The sequence below is a fragment of the Phalacrocorax carbo genome, chromosome 10 (assembly GCF_963921805.1).
Source record: "Phalacrocorax carbo chromosome 10, bPhaCar2.1, whole genome shotgun sequence".
Classification (NCBI taxonomy): Eukaryota; Metazoa; Chordata; class Aves; order Suliformes; family Phalacrocoracidae; genus Phalacrocorax; species Phalacrocorax carbo.
The window spans coordinates 23168134-23183494 of record NC_087522.1 but is presented as its reverse complement, the minus strand read 5'-3'; the positions used below and the strand labels follow the sequence as shown (position 1 = coordinate 23183494).

The following is a 15361-nucleotide window of genomic DNA, read 5'->3' as shown; positions in this document are numbered from 1 at the left end:
AACTGTATTTCTAGACAACACATTGCTGGGGTAGGATTGGAAGGAGCTGAAAACAAATTGTAATTCATCTAGAACAACCCACAAAGGTGAGAACCATCTGAGCTTTGTGGGTTGAGAATGCTGTCACTAATCTTCCCTGCCCATAAGGACGAAGGAAGCCCTTTTAACCTCCAACTGCTCTGACTGGCTGTTCTGCCTCTAAAAGGGGAAAAGCAGCTAGTCGGAGGAATCCATCTGCCCCAGGAAGATTTTAAATGCTTGTCAGAATTTTAGGTTTTGATACCAAAAACAAGGGTCCAATGAAGACAAAAATAATATTTCTCTCAGTGTGAAATCTGCTAGAGATTGAATTTGTTCCTCATGTGAGTACCTGGCGCGAGGCTTAATGGCAAAGGATAGTTCTTCCTTTTCCAAAAGCAGTCGCATATGGAGCCAATTTTATTTTGATCCTGGGCCAGTTGAACTCCACAGAAATAAAACATGCCTGAAAGGAAAAAAAAGGGTCTTAGATAAAAATAAAGAATAAATCAGTTTAAAGAAGGGCCTTATGCTTATATGGCTTTACCATACTTTTAAACTCTGCTTTCTTTCGTAAGTACACAGTAAATACTCTAAAAGATCGTTTCAGTGACTGATACCTCTTATTTTGTTACTTCGTGCTCCACAGTGAACGGTCTGTGTGTAGTTCCCTCTTGCGAAAGAGCACTGACACCATTACGTTCGCGCTCGGCGCGATCCACTGCCCAAGCTGTGTCACGGCAGGGTCGGCTCGCGCGGGCAGTAATAGCTGGCATCGGTACCGGTAACGCCAGCGGTTAGCGTGCGGTGGCGCGGTATTACCCCCTGTGGTTTGGCTTGCAGGCCTGTGGACAAACATCTTCACTAGGAATTTGCTGGATGGCTTGTACTGGTCCTCAAATTCAAAGGAATTCTGGGAACGGTGGGCCAAAGATATGGTAGATATAGGTAAGAGTTTCAAAATCCGTTTTTGTTTTTGACCAGGCAGTGCTTCCTAGTCAGGAGGGGATTAAGAAATATATGCTCTTGCCTCTGTGTGTGAATAATCACTAACGTGTTCTCCCTAAATGCTGTGTGTTGTGTTGCCTCACTGTGGATCTTCCAGCATGATTTTCACCTGATTAGGTGCAATATTCCTGTATGTCAGGAATGTAACCACTACAGACCATGTATAACCCATAAAATAATGTGTATTCCACCTCATGGAATGATCGCTATGTGATGGGGTACTTTATTTTACTTTATTTTACTTTATTTTACTTTATTTTACTTTATTTTACTTTATTTTACTTTTTATTTTATTTTATTTTACTTTACTTTATTTTACTTTATATTTCATTTTATTTCATTTTATCTCATTTTATTTCATTTTATTTTACTTTATTTTATTTTACTTTATTTTACTTTTTATTTTATTTTATTTTATTTTACTTTACTTTATTTTACTTTATTTTACTTTATATTTCATTTTATTTCATTTTATTTCATTTCATTTCATTTCATTTTATTTCATTTTATTTTACTTTATTTTACTTTATTTTACTTTTTATTTTATTTTATTTTACTTTACTTTATTTTATTTTATTTTACTTTATTTTACTTTATATTTCATTTCATTTTATTTCATTTCATTTCATTTTATTTCATTTTATTTTACTTTATTTTACTTTATTTTACTTTATTTTACTTTATTTTACTTTATTTTATTTTAATTTTTAACCCAGAGGCACGCTTCATGCTAGTTACAAATGTTTTCCATTTAAAATCTGCTCGTGGTCTGTTAAACGATTCCTCCCATGACTGCAGATGAGAAGGGTGGCGTTTACTCGTAGGCAAAAGTACAAAGCCAGTATGTCATCTGAAAGAGTAAAAGACAAAATCATTGCTTGCTGTAAACAAAGCGTGTATCTTTTTGTTTAAATCGGGCTGGACTTGTGTGCGTGTTTTCAGGCAGACTGCGAGGAGCGGGGGGGCAGGGCCGAGATGCGCGGGAGGGCAGCGAGGGCAGCCAGCCAGTAAAGGTGCCTGCAAGGAGGTGCTGATGTTTTTTTCTCACAGTTCCTTCTCTGTTTCAGAAAAACATTCCCCTGAGGAGGATGTCACTGTCATCGAGCCTCCATCTTGTTTGTCAGGGAAGCTGTATGAAATGTTTCAGGACATTATGACCAAGCGTCCGCTACTGGGAAAGTCTCATAACTTCCTGAGAGGCTTAGAATTTCATAAGGATTATGTCCATCAGAAAAAATTTATTGAATGGAAAGGTAACTGCAACAAAGGGTTAGCTGCAGTGTGCAGGTAACATCTCAGATTTTTATTTATTTTTTTTTTTTTAGACTTTGGAAATCTCACATTTAGAGATATTTTCTCAGGGTTTGGAAACCTGCTGAGATGGAACCATGTTCGTGGTGTGTGTTTCTTTAGGGTAACAGGTTAAAATGAACTGGGCCACTCTTTCACCTCCTGAAGATACCTGCAATTGGTGCCAAAGCATGCTCCTCTACAGAAGTTTTAGCACTCCGTATGAGTGCAGTAGTCAAAAGGCTCTGAAAGGGTGGGATCTTTTGAGTCAAGAAACAAAGGTAACACCAGAAACATAAAATAGCAAGTTATGATGTGGATCAGATGAAGGAAAGGACTGGCTGCAAACAAGTGGTTGCCCACACGTGTGGTATTTCTGCCTGATGCTTTATCTATCCAGAGACCTCTCTTTAACCCTCAGAAACAGAAATACCAAGATCCAACGACAGAAAGTTAAAGCCACAGAGGTTTAGACAAACAGAATGCGTAGACTTGGTGTATAAACTGAACAGCAGTTTTCTATGGCCTGTGCTCTGCAGGCCGGCAAAGTGAACAGTCATAAGAGTTTTACCTCAAAATCTATGAAATAATAGGCGAAATGATAGCAACGTGATGGAGCTGAGGTTTTGTGCATTACAAACCTTCCTGTAATCCCAGTGTCTTCATTTATTCCGTAAGCAGGTAGCAGCGTGGGAAGACCCCACATTATTAAGGTTAATCTGACTTCAGCAACAAAACATGTGGTCTCTGCCTCCTCTGAGTCTTCCTCTTTGGCACCTTGTGTTTTCTCTCCCGTTTCATACAAGTTACAACACTTTTTGTCCCTGGCTGCCGTTGCTACATAGTTTGCAGGCAACGGCAAGAGATGGTGGAGCTTTTTTGTGGATTAAGGCAGAGCTGACAGTGTGCTAAGTGCTTTGAAAATGTTCAGTAAGCAAAAAGTTCATGTCCTAGAAGAGTCTGCTCTAAGAAAACAAGTGAGAGGAGGAGAGAACAAGTAGCATAAGAAGGGTGGGTGAGAGAAGGAGCAAGCGAGTGGCTTAAGAAGGTGGATGAAGGATAAAACTGTCAGTCTGTAAATGTTAAAAAAATAATTTTCCTTGCGTTTCTGAGTAGCAGTTTTGTAAAGGCAAATGGGTAGAAGCAAATCTCAAGGAGGGTTTGGAGAAAGAGAGCACAGGGACGCTAAAGGTTACCTCAGGGTAGATATTCTACAAATAAAATAAGTGGAAAGCATGAAGTCTGGAGTGGGAAAATGGAAACTGAATGTCTGGAGTGGGAAAAATTAGCAGATTTTGTATCCCCTTTTGGCTGCCTGCATGAGACCAAGCTAAAACCAGGTGGCTCCGTCTCTAGGAGCAAGAGGAGATGGCAGCTCTGTGAGCAGAAATAGTCTCGTCGTAGGTCAAGTCTCCAGAATATAGCAGTGTTTTAAAGGCTTCCCTAGAGCTCAGGTTATCTGACACATCAAAACAAGACTTTAAATGCTATGTGAAAAGCCTAATTTTTGTGGTGTGAAATTTGAGAACTCATAGCCTGGCATTAGTGTAATGCATTTACAGTAGAATTCAAGGGAACACCTGAGGCAGGACTTCTTTAAAGTCCCTTTTTGGGTGTGGGATGGACAAGGAGACTCTCCCAGGGAAATGCCTGCCTCTAGATCACAATTCCAGCCATGAATAAATGCTGCAAAGTCCCATTTCTGTGATAACAAAATGGGGGTAACGGAATTTCAACGAAAAATAATCCAGGCCAAATAAAACTAAAAAGTACGCTCTGTTTCTTCTGTGAGGGACTGCAAGAAAATGTTTCACGTTACAGCAGAATCTGTGAATTCCCAGCAGCCATGAATGCTAAAATAAGCAAATAATTTTGCAAAGACCTGACAGTGAGGGAATGGAAAAAATACGAGTTATTACTTCAAGCTGCTGTCAAGCATTCCAGGCCATGGAACAAGCTAGAGTTATTCTGCACGGTTTAAATCAACACCACAGAATGAGGCCAAGGAGGCAGGGCAGTCGAAAGAAGAGAAATGCTGGAACTTACCTGCAGTATTTCTGTGATCAACAGTTTCTTAAAATACCCACGCACAAATGATTTAAGACTCAAGGGGTCTGCTCTGGGCTTTGCTACCTCATTTTGTGAACTTGAGGAACACTTTTAAACCACTATTTTGATATTTCAAACCGTGGCAAAGTGTTTTTTATTCCATGGGATTGGAAATGGTACCAGGGAAACAATAGTGGACTTGCTGTCTACAGGGCAGGCTAGTAGCGTTGCTAGCAGAGAAATAAGAGTCTAGCTATCAGAAATTGGCTTTGGATCTCAACCTGCCGGTTGGTATAATCCCCCTTTAGCTCCTTTTGGTGTTAATGTGAGGTTTACTTAATAAAGAAAAAATATTTTAAGCTGTTGGTAAGGGATGCTGTGTGCACGATGCGGTATTTTTTTGCAGCACGGCTAAGATAATTTGTATGAGAGATCACTGAAAGCAGGTTGAGGTCAGGTTTTTCACTCTGGGAGAGGAGTCTAATCCTGAGAATGCAAAAGCAAAAAAAGAGCAATGCAAAAGTGCAGCCATGTACTGCATTTGTTAGGTTTGTTGCTACACTGTGAAATTGTTTTTGTTGTTTGCATTTTTCCCAGTTCTCAGGGGAAAAAATATCAGCTAAAGTCTGTATTCTGTGAAAAATCACTCCCCAGAGCAACTGCGAGGTCAGCGGAGCCTGGGTCTCACCTGTCCTCTGCCTGGCTGCCTTTTGGCCTGCCTTTGTGAGCGTGCCTGGGGGAGTGTGGTCACAGGCCAGATGTGCTCAGACGTGCGGTTTGGAGGGCGTGCTCCTGAGGCCATGTTTGTGGGCTCGCGTTATGGAGGGAGGTGAGCCTGGTCTTGAGGGCAGCCAAGGGGCTGCCCTTAACGTGTAGCACAGACAGAATTACTGACTTTTCTTTCCTACCAATGCACCACTGACTATATTCAAAATGTTTTTCAGACACTGTGCTGGACTCCTTCCCTAACAATCTGACACCGCTGCAGAAATATCTTTGCCTGATAGATGTTGGCTATTTCATCAACACCAGTGGCGCAGCCCTTTTCAAGCCAGAGAGGAATGTAGATGTCATTATCTCACTTGATTATGGTTTGGGGAATGTGTTCAAGGTGAGATTAACGCGCTGTGCTCCTTGTAGCCCTGGTAAAACTCTTACTGTGTTATTAAAACTTTTAAGTAAGTGGCTGTCTGTGTCTTGATCGTATAGTCAAGAGCAAACCAGTCACCATATCTCGGAGGAGGAAAGAAACTTCCTTCAGAACCAGAACTATAGAAACTGTTAGGCTCTTTTCTCTGTAGTGGATTGCAGCATAAACTTCCTAGGACCCTCCGGGAACTGAAGTAACAATCGGTGGCTTGACCTTGATCTCTCTTGGTCTGTCCTGATGACAAATTCCAAGTGTGGCTTCTGGTCGTTCCCTCTAGCTGTAAAAAACATTATAGGGTGATAAGAAACATCTTCTGACTTGCAGTGAATGGTGGCAGAAAGTAAGGTTATACCGTGGCTACTTTGGACTCCACATTCATTGCAAAGTGATTCTAGGGACTGAATTAAGCTACCGTAGTATTTCTATGATACCTCAGTAAACCTGATTCTTGTCTTAGTGTTAGCTTTAACACAGTGACGTTCTGTGTCCACAGCAATTAGAGATGACATACAAATATTGCAAGATACAAAAAATCCCATTCCCCAAAGTGGAGATAAGTAAAGAAGAAGAGAAGAACCCAAAGGAGTGTTATGTGTTTTCGGACGCAGAGGACCCCAGAGCACCCATAGTAATCCATTTCCCCCTGGTGAATGACACCTTTAAGGAATTCAAGGAGCCTGGTGAGTTCAGTCAACAAAACTGTATGTTCTAGTTGAGTTCAGGCCATTTGTCTTTCCACAGCGTGGATCTTATTTGTCCTTTGTAGCAATAACTTTAAGTAAGGGCACAGCCTTTGTGTGAGTCACAAGTACATTTGCCTCTTCCACTGGGTTACGAATGAGCATGGCCACTCATCTCCCCAGCCAGGTTTAGGTTACTGCATTCAGCTCCAAGTACATGAGTTTCCCCCATGGCAGAGGAGAAGGAGCTGTCAGTTCTGTTCCTGTTAGCCTAGTCATGTTAACCTTCTCACCAAAACTGGGATTATGTTCCCCATATACAGAGTGAAACTGTATCTCTCATCCAGTAAGCATGATGCGACAGAGGTAGATGAGGCAAGTCCATGTCTTTACTGACTAGCCTCCCTGTACTGCTCAAGAGGCAGGTTAGCAAACCTCAGCAGACTCAGTGATGTTGAGTAAGACACAGGAGGGAACAACAAGGCCTTAAGCCGCAACTCCCACCACAAGGCATACTGGAGAAGGCAGCGCTTGCAAGGGTAAGATGTTGGGCCAGAATTCCTCCTCGATCTAGAAGACACCAAGAACATCTGCCAACTGCTTCTTGCCTCACCTTCACCCCTGTCCATTTAAGACCTAGCAGTAAGAGAGCAGGCTGGGCACTGGTTGCTTCTCCCATACTCTCATGCTAATTCTAATGCCAGAGAATTAGCAAGTCTCTCCAAAAGTAATAAGAATGATGTTTGTGGCGCAAGAGTCTGAGCAGAAGGAACGGGCATATGGCTGCTAACAGCTGGGTCAGGTAATTCTGGTGTGAACAGGTTCAGAAAAATAAATAGTAGGAGGGGGAGGGGATGCAACGTTTAGTTGGTGTAAGGGTAAGAAGCATAAAAGTTACTGATTGTCCTACCGTGGCTGAGACATTATCTGGCGTTGGTAGAAGCACTGTGGGAGAGGGAGGTTACTTCCTTTACTAAATGCCAGTGAATAGAAAGAGCTGCCAGAAACCCTCTGTCAGTCTGTGGTGTACGCAAGGGAAAGCCTGCGTCAGCTCACAGAGAAGGGCCTTGTCCTGTACTTGCTGAAGAGCTTTGCGCATGAGTTCAGCAGCCCCGTGTGCATGATTAACAGACAGCAAGACCCTAAGTTGCCCCAGTAACACGGCTCCTGTCTTTCCTGCCTTTCTCCAGGGAATTCAACAGCAGACAAGGCTTTGCTGTGGGAACATATGCAGTTGGGTGGGTTCTGCGTGGAGGCCCAGCAGGCCCTGGGCAGTGGGGTCTGCCCTCAGGTGTTGCCTTTGAATGCAGGCATGAAGCAACAAAGACAATGTTAGAACAAGAGAGGCTCAGTATAGACTAGTTTTTTCCAACAGCTTGTGGGATACTTTGCAGAAATCCAACAGGCACCCTTGTTGGTGCCTTTGCTGTCTGACTTCCTTAACCTGAGACCTTCCTCTGTGCTGGAGCGCTTACAGCAATAAACCCTGAAGTATCTACCACTTTTTGAGTCACCAGGCCGTGGGGAAGTTTCTGCTCTCCCTCACTACTGCTCAAGAGAGCAGACAGAACATTCCCTCTTCTTCCTTTACCCAAAATTATATCGAGGTACTGGGACCACAGCAAAATGGATGTCTCTGAGGGAACGTTTGGGGAAGGTTATGAACAGCAGCAAAACGGGCTAAGTAAAGCTCCTTTTCTGTTACGATGTTCACCAATGCTCAGAGAATACGTGCAGTAAGACATGCAGCAATAAAATCACATTTAGAAACATTATGGATGAACAGAGGAGATACCCAGTAGAGAGAGCTAGGCTTGTTAGGTGCAGGCTGGAGATGATCCAAATGGCCAGGCGCAGTGAGATATGGCAATTGAGCAGTGCCTAGCAGGTAAAATCGGTGAGTGTTCTAGAGTCTCTCTGAATGAAAGACAAATGAGATTATGCAGAGCAAAGCAGCTGCTGCAGCTTCTCAGTGCTCCAGGCCCAAATTCGTGAGCTGTGATGCTCACCTGCATGTCTCTGAGCAGCCGGTGCTTCATTAGTCAAGCTGACAGCCAGCAACTGATGTGGGCGACTGGGGGAGGAGGGACCTTGGCAACCTGCTTGCCTGCGTTTCAAGTTTATCAGTGGAGCTTTTCATTTCTAGTTGGCTGAGAGACACCCTGTGAAATGTGGGTACTTATTTTTCTTGCTTTTAACTATTTAAATTCTAGAAAAAGGGATCAGCTTGCGAAGTGCTCACTTACAATGCAGCTACAGACTGTGCTTTTGAGTGCTTGAGGCAGATGCAGCAGTATCTGAATGTGGATAGCACAGATAATATGGCTCTCTGAATACTGGGAGGCTCAATGAAGCAAAACATGGACATTTTTAATACAGCCACTTCTAGTGAGAGTGTGTGCCCAGCACCCTGAGACCACGCTGCCTAGAAACCACTAGGTTAGACTAAAACCTGCTATGTCTCAAGCAAAATTCATGGGTCATTTTCGTGTGGTTCTGGTAGACATCATAAGGAATATCTCAGCAGTCGTATTTGTAGCCTCGCTGACAGTCATCTTGCAATACATTTGTGGCTTTGGCATATTTGGTTCAGACTGCAAGGAGGTAGGTAAGAAGACAGAGGAAAAAGTCTAACTCTAAACATTATGTAGAAGCATAAATATAGGCTGCTGAAGTCCCGGTGGACCTAATTAGGATGTCCTTTTAAGCAAAAAGATTGACCTAAAAGGGAGGATGGAGGTTGGCAAGTCCAAGAGGCTGGGTTAACTCGAGGCTGAGTTGAAGGCTGAGAGGCTGATGTGGGGTGCTCTGTTCCCTCCGTACCTCAGCACTCTGCAACAAGCAATGCTGTGAGGTTAGCATCGCAAGGCCTCCTAGCAGGTACTAGGTTGTCCGCTCGCTCTAGCTGGCAGATGCGCTTTTGTCACTGCTAGTCAAGGTCTGATCATGGGTTTTTAAAGGTCTTCCAGGTGTGTGGCTTGTCTGAGAGTCAGACTTATAGGGTTTGGGAAAGTATTTGGACCAGGGGCACACTGCCCAGGAATGACTGTCTGCAGGGGCAGGATGAGGGGATTCCTGCCAGCCCTGCAGAGGAATTTCCAGGTCTGAGCTTTAGCAGGAGGGGGAAGGAGGAGCGGCTGGGAAAGCTGATGAGGAATGGCTCTTTCAAGCTGTGGGGGTGGCGCAATCTTTCCTGGAGGCTGTTTTTAACAGCGGGTTCTGCCAAGTAGATCAGTCCCTTCCAACACCATGTGTTTTATGCTCCAGATTCAGCTCACTGTGGTGGCTTTTGTCTTTCTCTGCAGGGGTAAAGCGCTGTCTCTCAGAGATGGAAGAAGGCAAAGTGAATCTGGAGAACAACTGCTCACCGTATTACCTCATTAGGCTAATCTACTCCCCTGAAAATTTTGACAAACTCGTGAACCTGAGCATATACAACATCCTCAATAACAAAGACATGCTCCTCCAGGCAATCCGGAGTGCCGTAGAACGGAGAAGCGGCAGGACTGGGAACTTCCCCAGCCACTCTGGACCTGGATACCCCTAGGCTGGGTTTTTGCATTGTTCCCCACTGAAGGCTATGACAGTCACATTACAATACATCACAGTCACATTCTAACATGTCACAGTCACATTACAACACATCACAGTGTTCATTATTTGCAGGAAACTGAGGAAGCCTGTACATTTCTCATCTTGCCTTGTTCAAGTTCCTAGCTTTCAAAAGGGTTTATTTAATCTCCTTCCCCCCAGTTTTCAGACCGTGAGAGCCTCACACTGTGGTCTTACTTGTTAAGAAATTAGGGTCCTAGTTAGCAGAGACCTTCCAGGATCTCCCAAATGTTATAGAATATGGTGGTGGTGGTAGTGATAGTTCTTCGTACGTGCCTGTCCCCTCATTCCTGAGCCCATTGTCGGTGTCTTTTCAATGCTTCATTACAAACCAAGTCCTCGCCATTTGCATTCAGTAATGTCCAGATTTTCAGATAGGCTGAGCGACTAGAATTTGCACTGAATTGGTGGGCTCAGCTTTGAAGTCAGGCCAAAGAATCAAATATATCTGTGAACAACGGCCAAACTGCAATGTGCATTCTGCTGGCTGATTCCCCTTGCTGATATCGAAATTATTCCTTTTTTCCATTCCCCTGCAAGAGTTTGGCACAGAAATGCTGCTCCAGACTGCTACGAGGGGGCGGTTACATTTCAAGGAGAGAGGACTTTAGCTGCAGAGAGCGAGTATGGTTCTTTTGAGCACTGGCTGGGGGAAAAATACCGTATAAGGCATGAGTGATTATATTGATTTATAAGGGTAGTGCCTTCATGCATTAAAATGTCAAGAGCCTGAAACAAGCTTTTGATACCAGAAACTCGAGGGGAGTAACTACCATAGGCTCAAGCACATTTGATTTAAAAATCATGGTGGAGGCATAAGCTGGTGTTCCTTACGTATGTAAACTGAATGTAGGATAACATAACTCACTAACGGAGTGCATAGCCATTGTATTTGCGCACCCATAAGATTTTTTCCCTTTACAGGCGTTTTCCCTAACATCATAGGCAAGGTATTTTTAATAGGTGCTACACTAAAATAGAGCACAAATGAAAAAAAAAAGGAAATTCTTTATGGCACCTCCTTGCTGGAGGAAAATATTTGGAAAAATGATGCATGGTTTTCATTTGCCTTGGAGTGACGTGAGAGACTTTGCCTTGAACTAGGAGCTTGGAACATCTTTATAGCCCTCGACTCCATTAAAAAGATGGTAGGGAAGGATGATGAGCAATACGAAACAGAGCTCCACGGAAGTCGGAGAAGATTCCAGAGTTCCTAGAACTGAAGGAGTTGGACCTGCTTCTGGCTTATTTAATCCAAACACAGCATATTCATTGGAACCTCCAAGGAAAATCTTATACATTTCTTCTGTGTTGGAAATTTACTCGATATTTAGAATTCGTTTTACTTGAAAGCCAAAGCTAGACAAAGAAAGAGAAACGGAGGTCTGCCTTTTTGGTATACGCACACAGCACTCAAGGTCAGAGGGAGGGCGTTTAGAAAAGGCTTCGTTGCCTAACCCTGCATCTACTAAATGCGCCTTCTGCTGCAAGCAATGGCAATGAATAAGCCTCGGCACTATTCCTTGTGCAATGCTTACTTACTGAGCTAAGGAATACCATGCAAAACCTGAGGAGTCTTAGCAGCTAGAATGCAACTGGACAACTGAATTCAGACCATGAGAAGATAAGAAGTAATTGGGTACCGGCTGCAAGAAAAAAATGAAGAGCCATTTTGAGCTGAAAGGTGAGGTGGCAGCAGGGGGCTGTCTCAGAAGAGAGAGTCCTTCCAGCAGGATCTGCTACCTTCGCATAGGAGAGCAGGACGTCCTGGCACACTGTGCCGTGGTGCAGGTATATGCACATACGAGCACAGGCAGCTGTGTGCATGCACACGCACAGGGTGCGCACTGTTTTCATGCTCCTCTGGCTGGTCCTATAGAGAAACCCCTTCCTATATCTGCTTGCACAGAACAAAACCTGATTCCAGCATGGCTGCAAAGAGGCTGCATGCTCCTGCGTCCCGTGGCCTGGTGCACCCTGATTCACCCAGGCTCCAGTGCTTGGCCCCCACAGCCAGTCGGTGTTTGGCCCCCTGCTCGCCTCGGCCGGGCAGCGGGAGAGGAGAGGATGGCCGAGGAATGAGCAGTGCCATGGTGCTGCCTGTCTCCATGCCCTCACTGCGTTGGCGCGCTTGGGGTGTCAAATTATTGCTCGTGGCTTCCAGCACTATGCCATGACACAGGAGGTGGGACGGGCTGAGCCGGAGGAGGGGGCTGGGGGCTGAACAGCTTGAGGGGAGTCCCAGTAATGGCAGCTTTTCTGCTGCAGTGGTTGAAAGACTCAGTTCAGCCAGAGACACTGGTGTTCTCCACAACAGACTGGGACTTATTTTGACACCTAACCAATATCTAACTGAAGCCAGAAGACCTGGCCTTCAGGAACAGAGATTCAGGGCAGCCCCTGCTGAGATACAGCAGATTTGTCAGGAACAAGACCACCAATGCCTTTCGTTTATGTGTCATCCATATTGTAAATAGGAACGCTATTTTACCTCATCTACCTAATTTTTATACTCTGCTGCTGAAAACAAAACAAAAAATCTCTGGGTTTTGTTCATGGGCTACAGTGAGTGATCCGCACCCCTCGTGAACCTTGGCAGCACGTGCGCAGCAGTGAGGCAGCTTAGCCACACTGAGAAAATGGGGTCTCTCTAAATGACCAATAACTGGGACAGGCTCGGTGCATTCGTAGTGCTGCTAATGCAAACAGAAATTCCCACTAAAATGTGAAACAGCCAGAAAACCCCACAGGGTTTTCAGGTAACCCACAGTCAGTGGAGAATGACTTTCCTGCAGGACTGTTAAACCCTGTCATACAGCGAGGGCGGTAGCTGTGGGTAGGGAAGGCGGTGGAAAGGGTGGTGTGACTCTCCATTTGCTGGGAGAACTGTCACTGACGGTTTTGTCAGTACCTAAAACGGGGCTGGGGGCTGCTGTTTAGTCTTGCAGCCCAGAGGCACAGACAAGCATGTGGCCCTTGAGCTCCTTGGGGCCCATGTGGTACCCCTGTAGCCTTAAATGACAATAGTTTGGGTTTTTTTTTTAAATATTTTTGCATTTCAGAGCCTGAAATTATGTGAGGGCTGTATCATTGCCCATCAGAGTGTTGGTTCTTTTTTTTTCGGGGTTTTTTTTTGGTTTTTTTTTTTTTTTTTTTTAGCATGATGGCGTTGAGGGAGTTCGTTGCTGGCCTGACGGTGTGACAGGAGGACCTGGAGGGCATCTGTGAGGGCCAAGGCTGCTGGAGGGCTCCGCGGGGTGGAGAGAACCACACCTGGCACAGTCTTATCCATGCACCTTGTTGGGAAGTGGTGGCTGGCACATGCTGTCCCCTAAAGCACGCACGGGCTCTGGGTCAGAACCTGCTGGTTTGCACAGCCCGAAACCCACAAAGCTACAGCGCACAGCCGCAGCGACGTACAGCTGCTCAGTGACCCGCGCGCAGGTCTGCGCATGGGTCCTTGTGTCCCTTTGGGTGCATGTGGAGTCTAAGGGACCGGCCCACTGAAACGTCGTGCGTTTGCTTCCCAAAGGCTGTTTGCTTGTTCTTTGTCCCCAGTCTTGCCTGCCCGTGTGCGCGTGCTGCCGAATGGCTGTTTGAACGGCGTGCGTGAAAAGCAAGGCAGGCACCGCAAGGAGAAGGCTGTCTCGCTGCCTCTCACCGTAAAAAGGTGTGTGTGACAAGGCACATGGCATGCTTACAAACTGGGTCTTGCTGTTGTGGCGTTGTATTTGCTTCACTGCTGAAGATGAATGCATGTGTGCAAAAACTCATCTGAAATGCACCCTAGAGCACTGCTCTCATGTGACCATTTTGCTGGAAAACCCCCACAAATACCGAGCTTGCTATCTGCTGCCAAACACAAAGGAAACATACGTTCGTTCTTATAACTGTTAGCTACTTTATAGAAGTTGCCTGCTTGTGTCTTTTAACTGGTTAATAATATATTAATTAAAAATAAAACATTGCAAAGGAGCACCAGACCCATGGAAGTCTTTATGCACTTAAACACAAGACTACATTTTTCCCAGTTGTGTTAGCACTACTTACCCTAGATACCTGCTGAGCACTTCGCAGGGCATTGCCTGGTTTCAAGGTTGGGTGGAAAAAAAAAAAAATCAGAGGGAAGATATTCTGGTTTACAAATGCATTGAGAGCCTGGAAAAAAATGGAACAAAATCTACCTCCTGTAGTAAAACCCTCTTCAGTGCAACGGCACAAGGCAGGGTAGGAAGGGCACAGTAGGACGGTGCTAAGCCAAAGCCAAGGCACAGCTTTATTTTGCCTCTTGGTGATTGGATTGACATGTGTACAGAAGTCTGCCTTTTGCTGAACTTTACTGTTATCAATTAAATGGTGACTTTAAAATACTGAAGTTAAAAAGAAAAAGCTTTAACTTTCTTTTGTAAAATCAGTTAAAAAAGATCAACAATAAAGGAAAATGCGCTGGTTTCCATATTACTTTCATTTGCTGTATTTTTTTGTGACAGGCGGCGGCTCCAGCCAGAGCCAGGTACAGCAGATGAGAGAACCAGACTAGCCAAAAGCAATATAATTATTAGAGCCCCTTGTTGGCTGCGAGTGACTGAGCTGAATCAGTCTGAACACAAATTTACACTCTAGACATTGCATGTACCCATGAAGTATTTACATAAAGCTGGTGTTAGGCACGCTCCGTCCCTCCCACTGGAAAAATCAGCCAATGCAGAGGAGAAGACTGCAAGCAAAGAGCAAGAGTTCTGCTTCAGGCTGGCCAGAAAAGCACCAAGGCTGAAGTCCTTGTCAGAGGCGTTAAAGACATGAAGCTTTAGCTTCCACCTGTAAGGGGAGAGCACCCAGCCACTCCACTGTCCTGGGTGAAAAAAATGCCATTTTTGCGCAGCTTCGTGCTAGGTGACTTTTCTTTGGCTTGGAAACAGGGGTAAGTAGGGGAAAAAATTACATTCTTCCTCATCATTGCACCATACCTTAAAAAGTGGAGCCTAAAATCCAAATGCTTGTACCAGTAGATAGGTGCTTAAGAAAAAAAGGGCTAAACAGGCCTCACCCCATGCTGGAGGGTTCATCTGACCCCTCCTTCGTCAGCCTCAGGAGCCTGGGCTCAGCCTGACGTTGCAGGAGTTGAGTCTGTGTCTCAGACGAACAGTCTCATCAGGGTGTTATTTTTTTGAGGTGCACCATAAGCCTCTTTCTTTCCCTCTTGGATCTGCTCTGCTTCATCCTGACTCCTGGGAAAAAAGTGAATTCAGAATTGGAGCCGAAACTTGCTCTCTACAAGCCCATTGTGGGGGGCACGGACCTCCAGACACAAGGGTGTTTGGTCTCTGGAGAAAAACACATGCTTTAATTAATTAATTTAAACAGCTTTAATTGCGTGCCTGCCACCTTCCTATATTATTACACCTCTTAGGCATAAGGAGTTAAAGTACATGACGATGGGAATCCCAGCTTAATCCTCTTGCGTAGCCAGACTGAGGCACGGTACAAGAAAACACAAAGCCATCAGCAGCCCTGTGCCTTTCTTCCAGGCTTGGACTCCTCCCTGGAAGAGCAC

General features: G+C 44.8%; 1 protein-coding gene across 1 annotated transcript in view; it reads left to right on the top strand.

Annotated features, from left to right (window-relative positions):
- LOC135315274 (cytosolic phospholipase A2 beta-like) overlaps positions 1–14481 on the top strand; it is a 50973-nt gene extending 36492 nt beyond the window's left edge. The window contains exons 17-21 of the mRNA XM_064462477.1: positions 862–966; positions 2094–2279; positions 5310–5476; positions 6009–6195; positions 9501–14481. Coding sequence (XP_064318547.1) covers positions 862–966; positions 2094–2279; positions 5310–5476; positions 6009–6195; positions 9501–9742 — 887 coding nt within the window. The 3' untranslated portion in view covers positions 9743–14481. The remainder of the gene's footprint in view (positions 1–861; positions 967–2093; positions 2280–5309; positions 5477–6008; positions 6196–9500) is intronic.
- Positions 14482–15361: the final 880 nt, after the last annotated feature.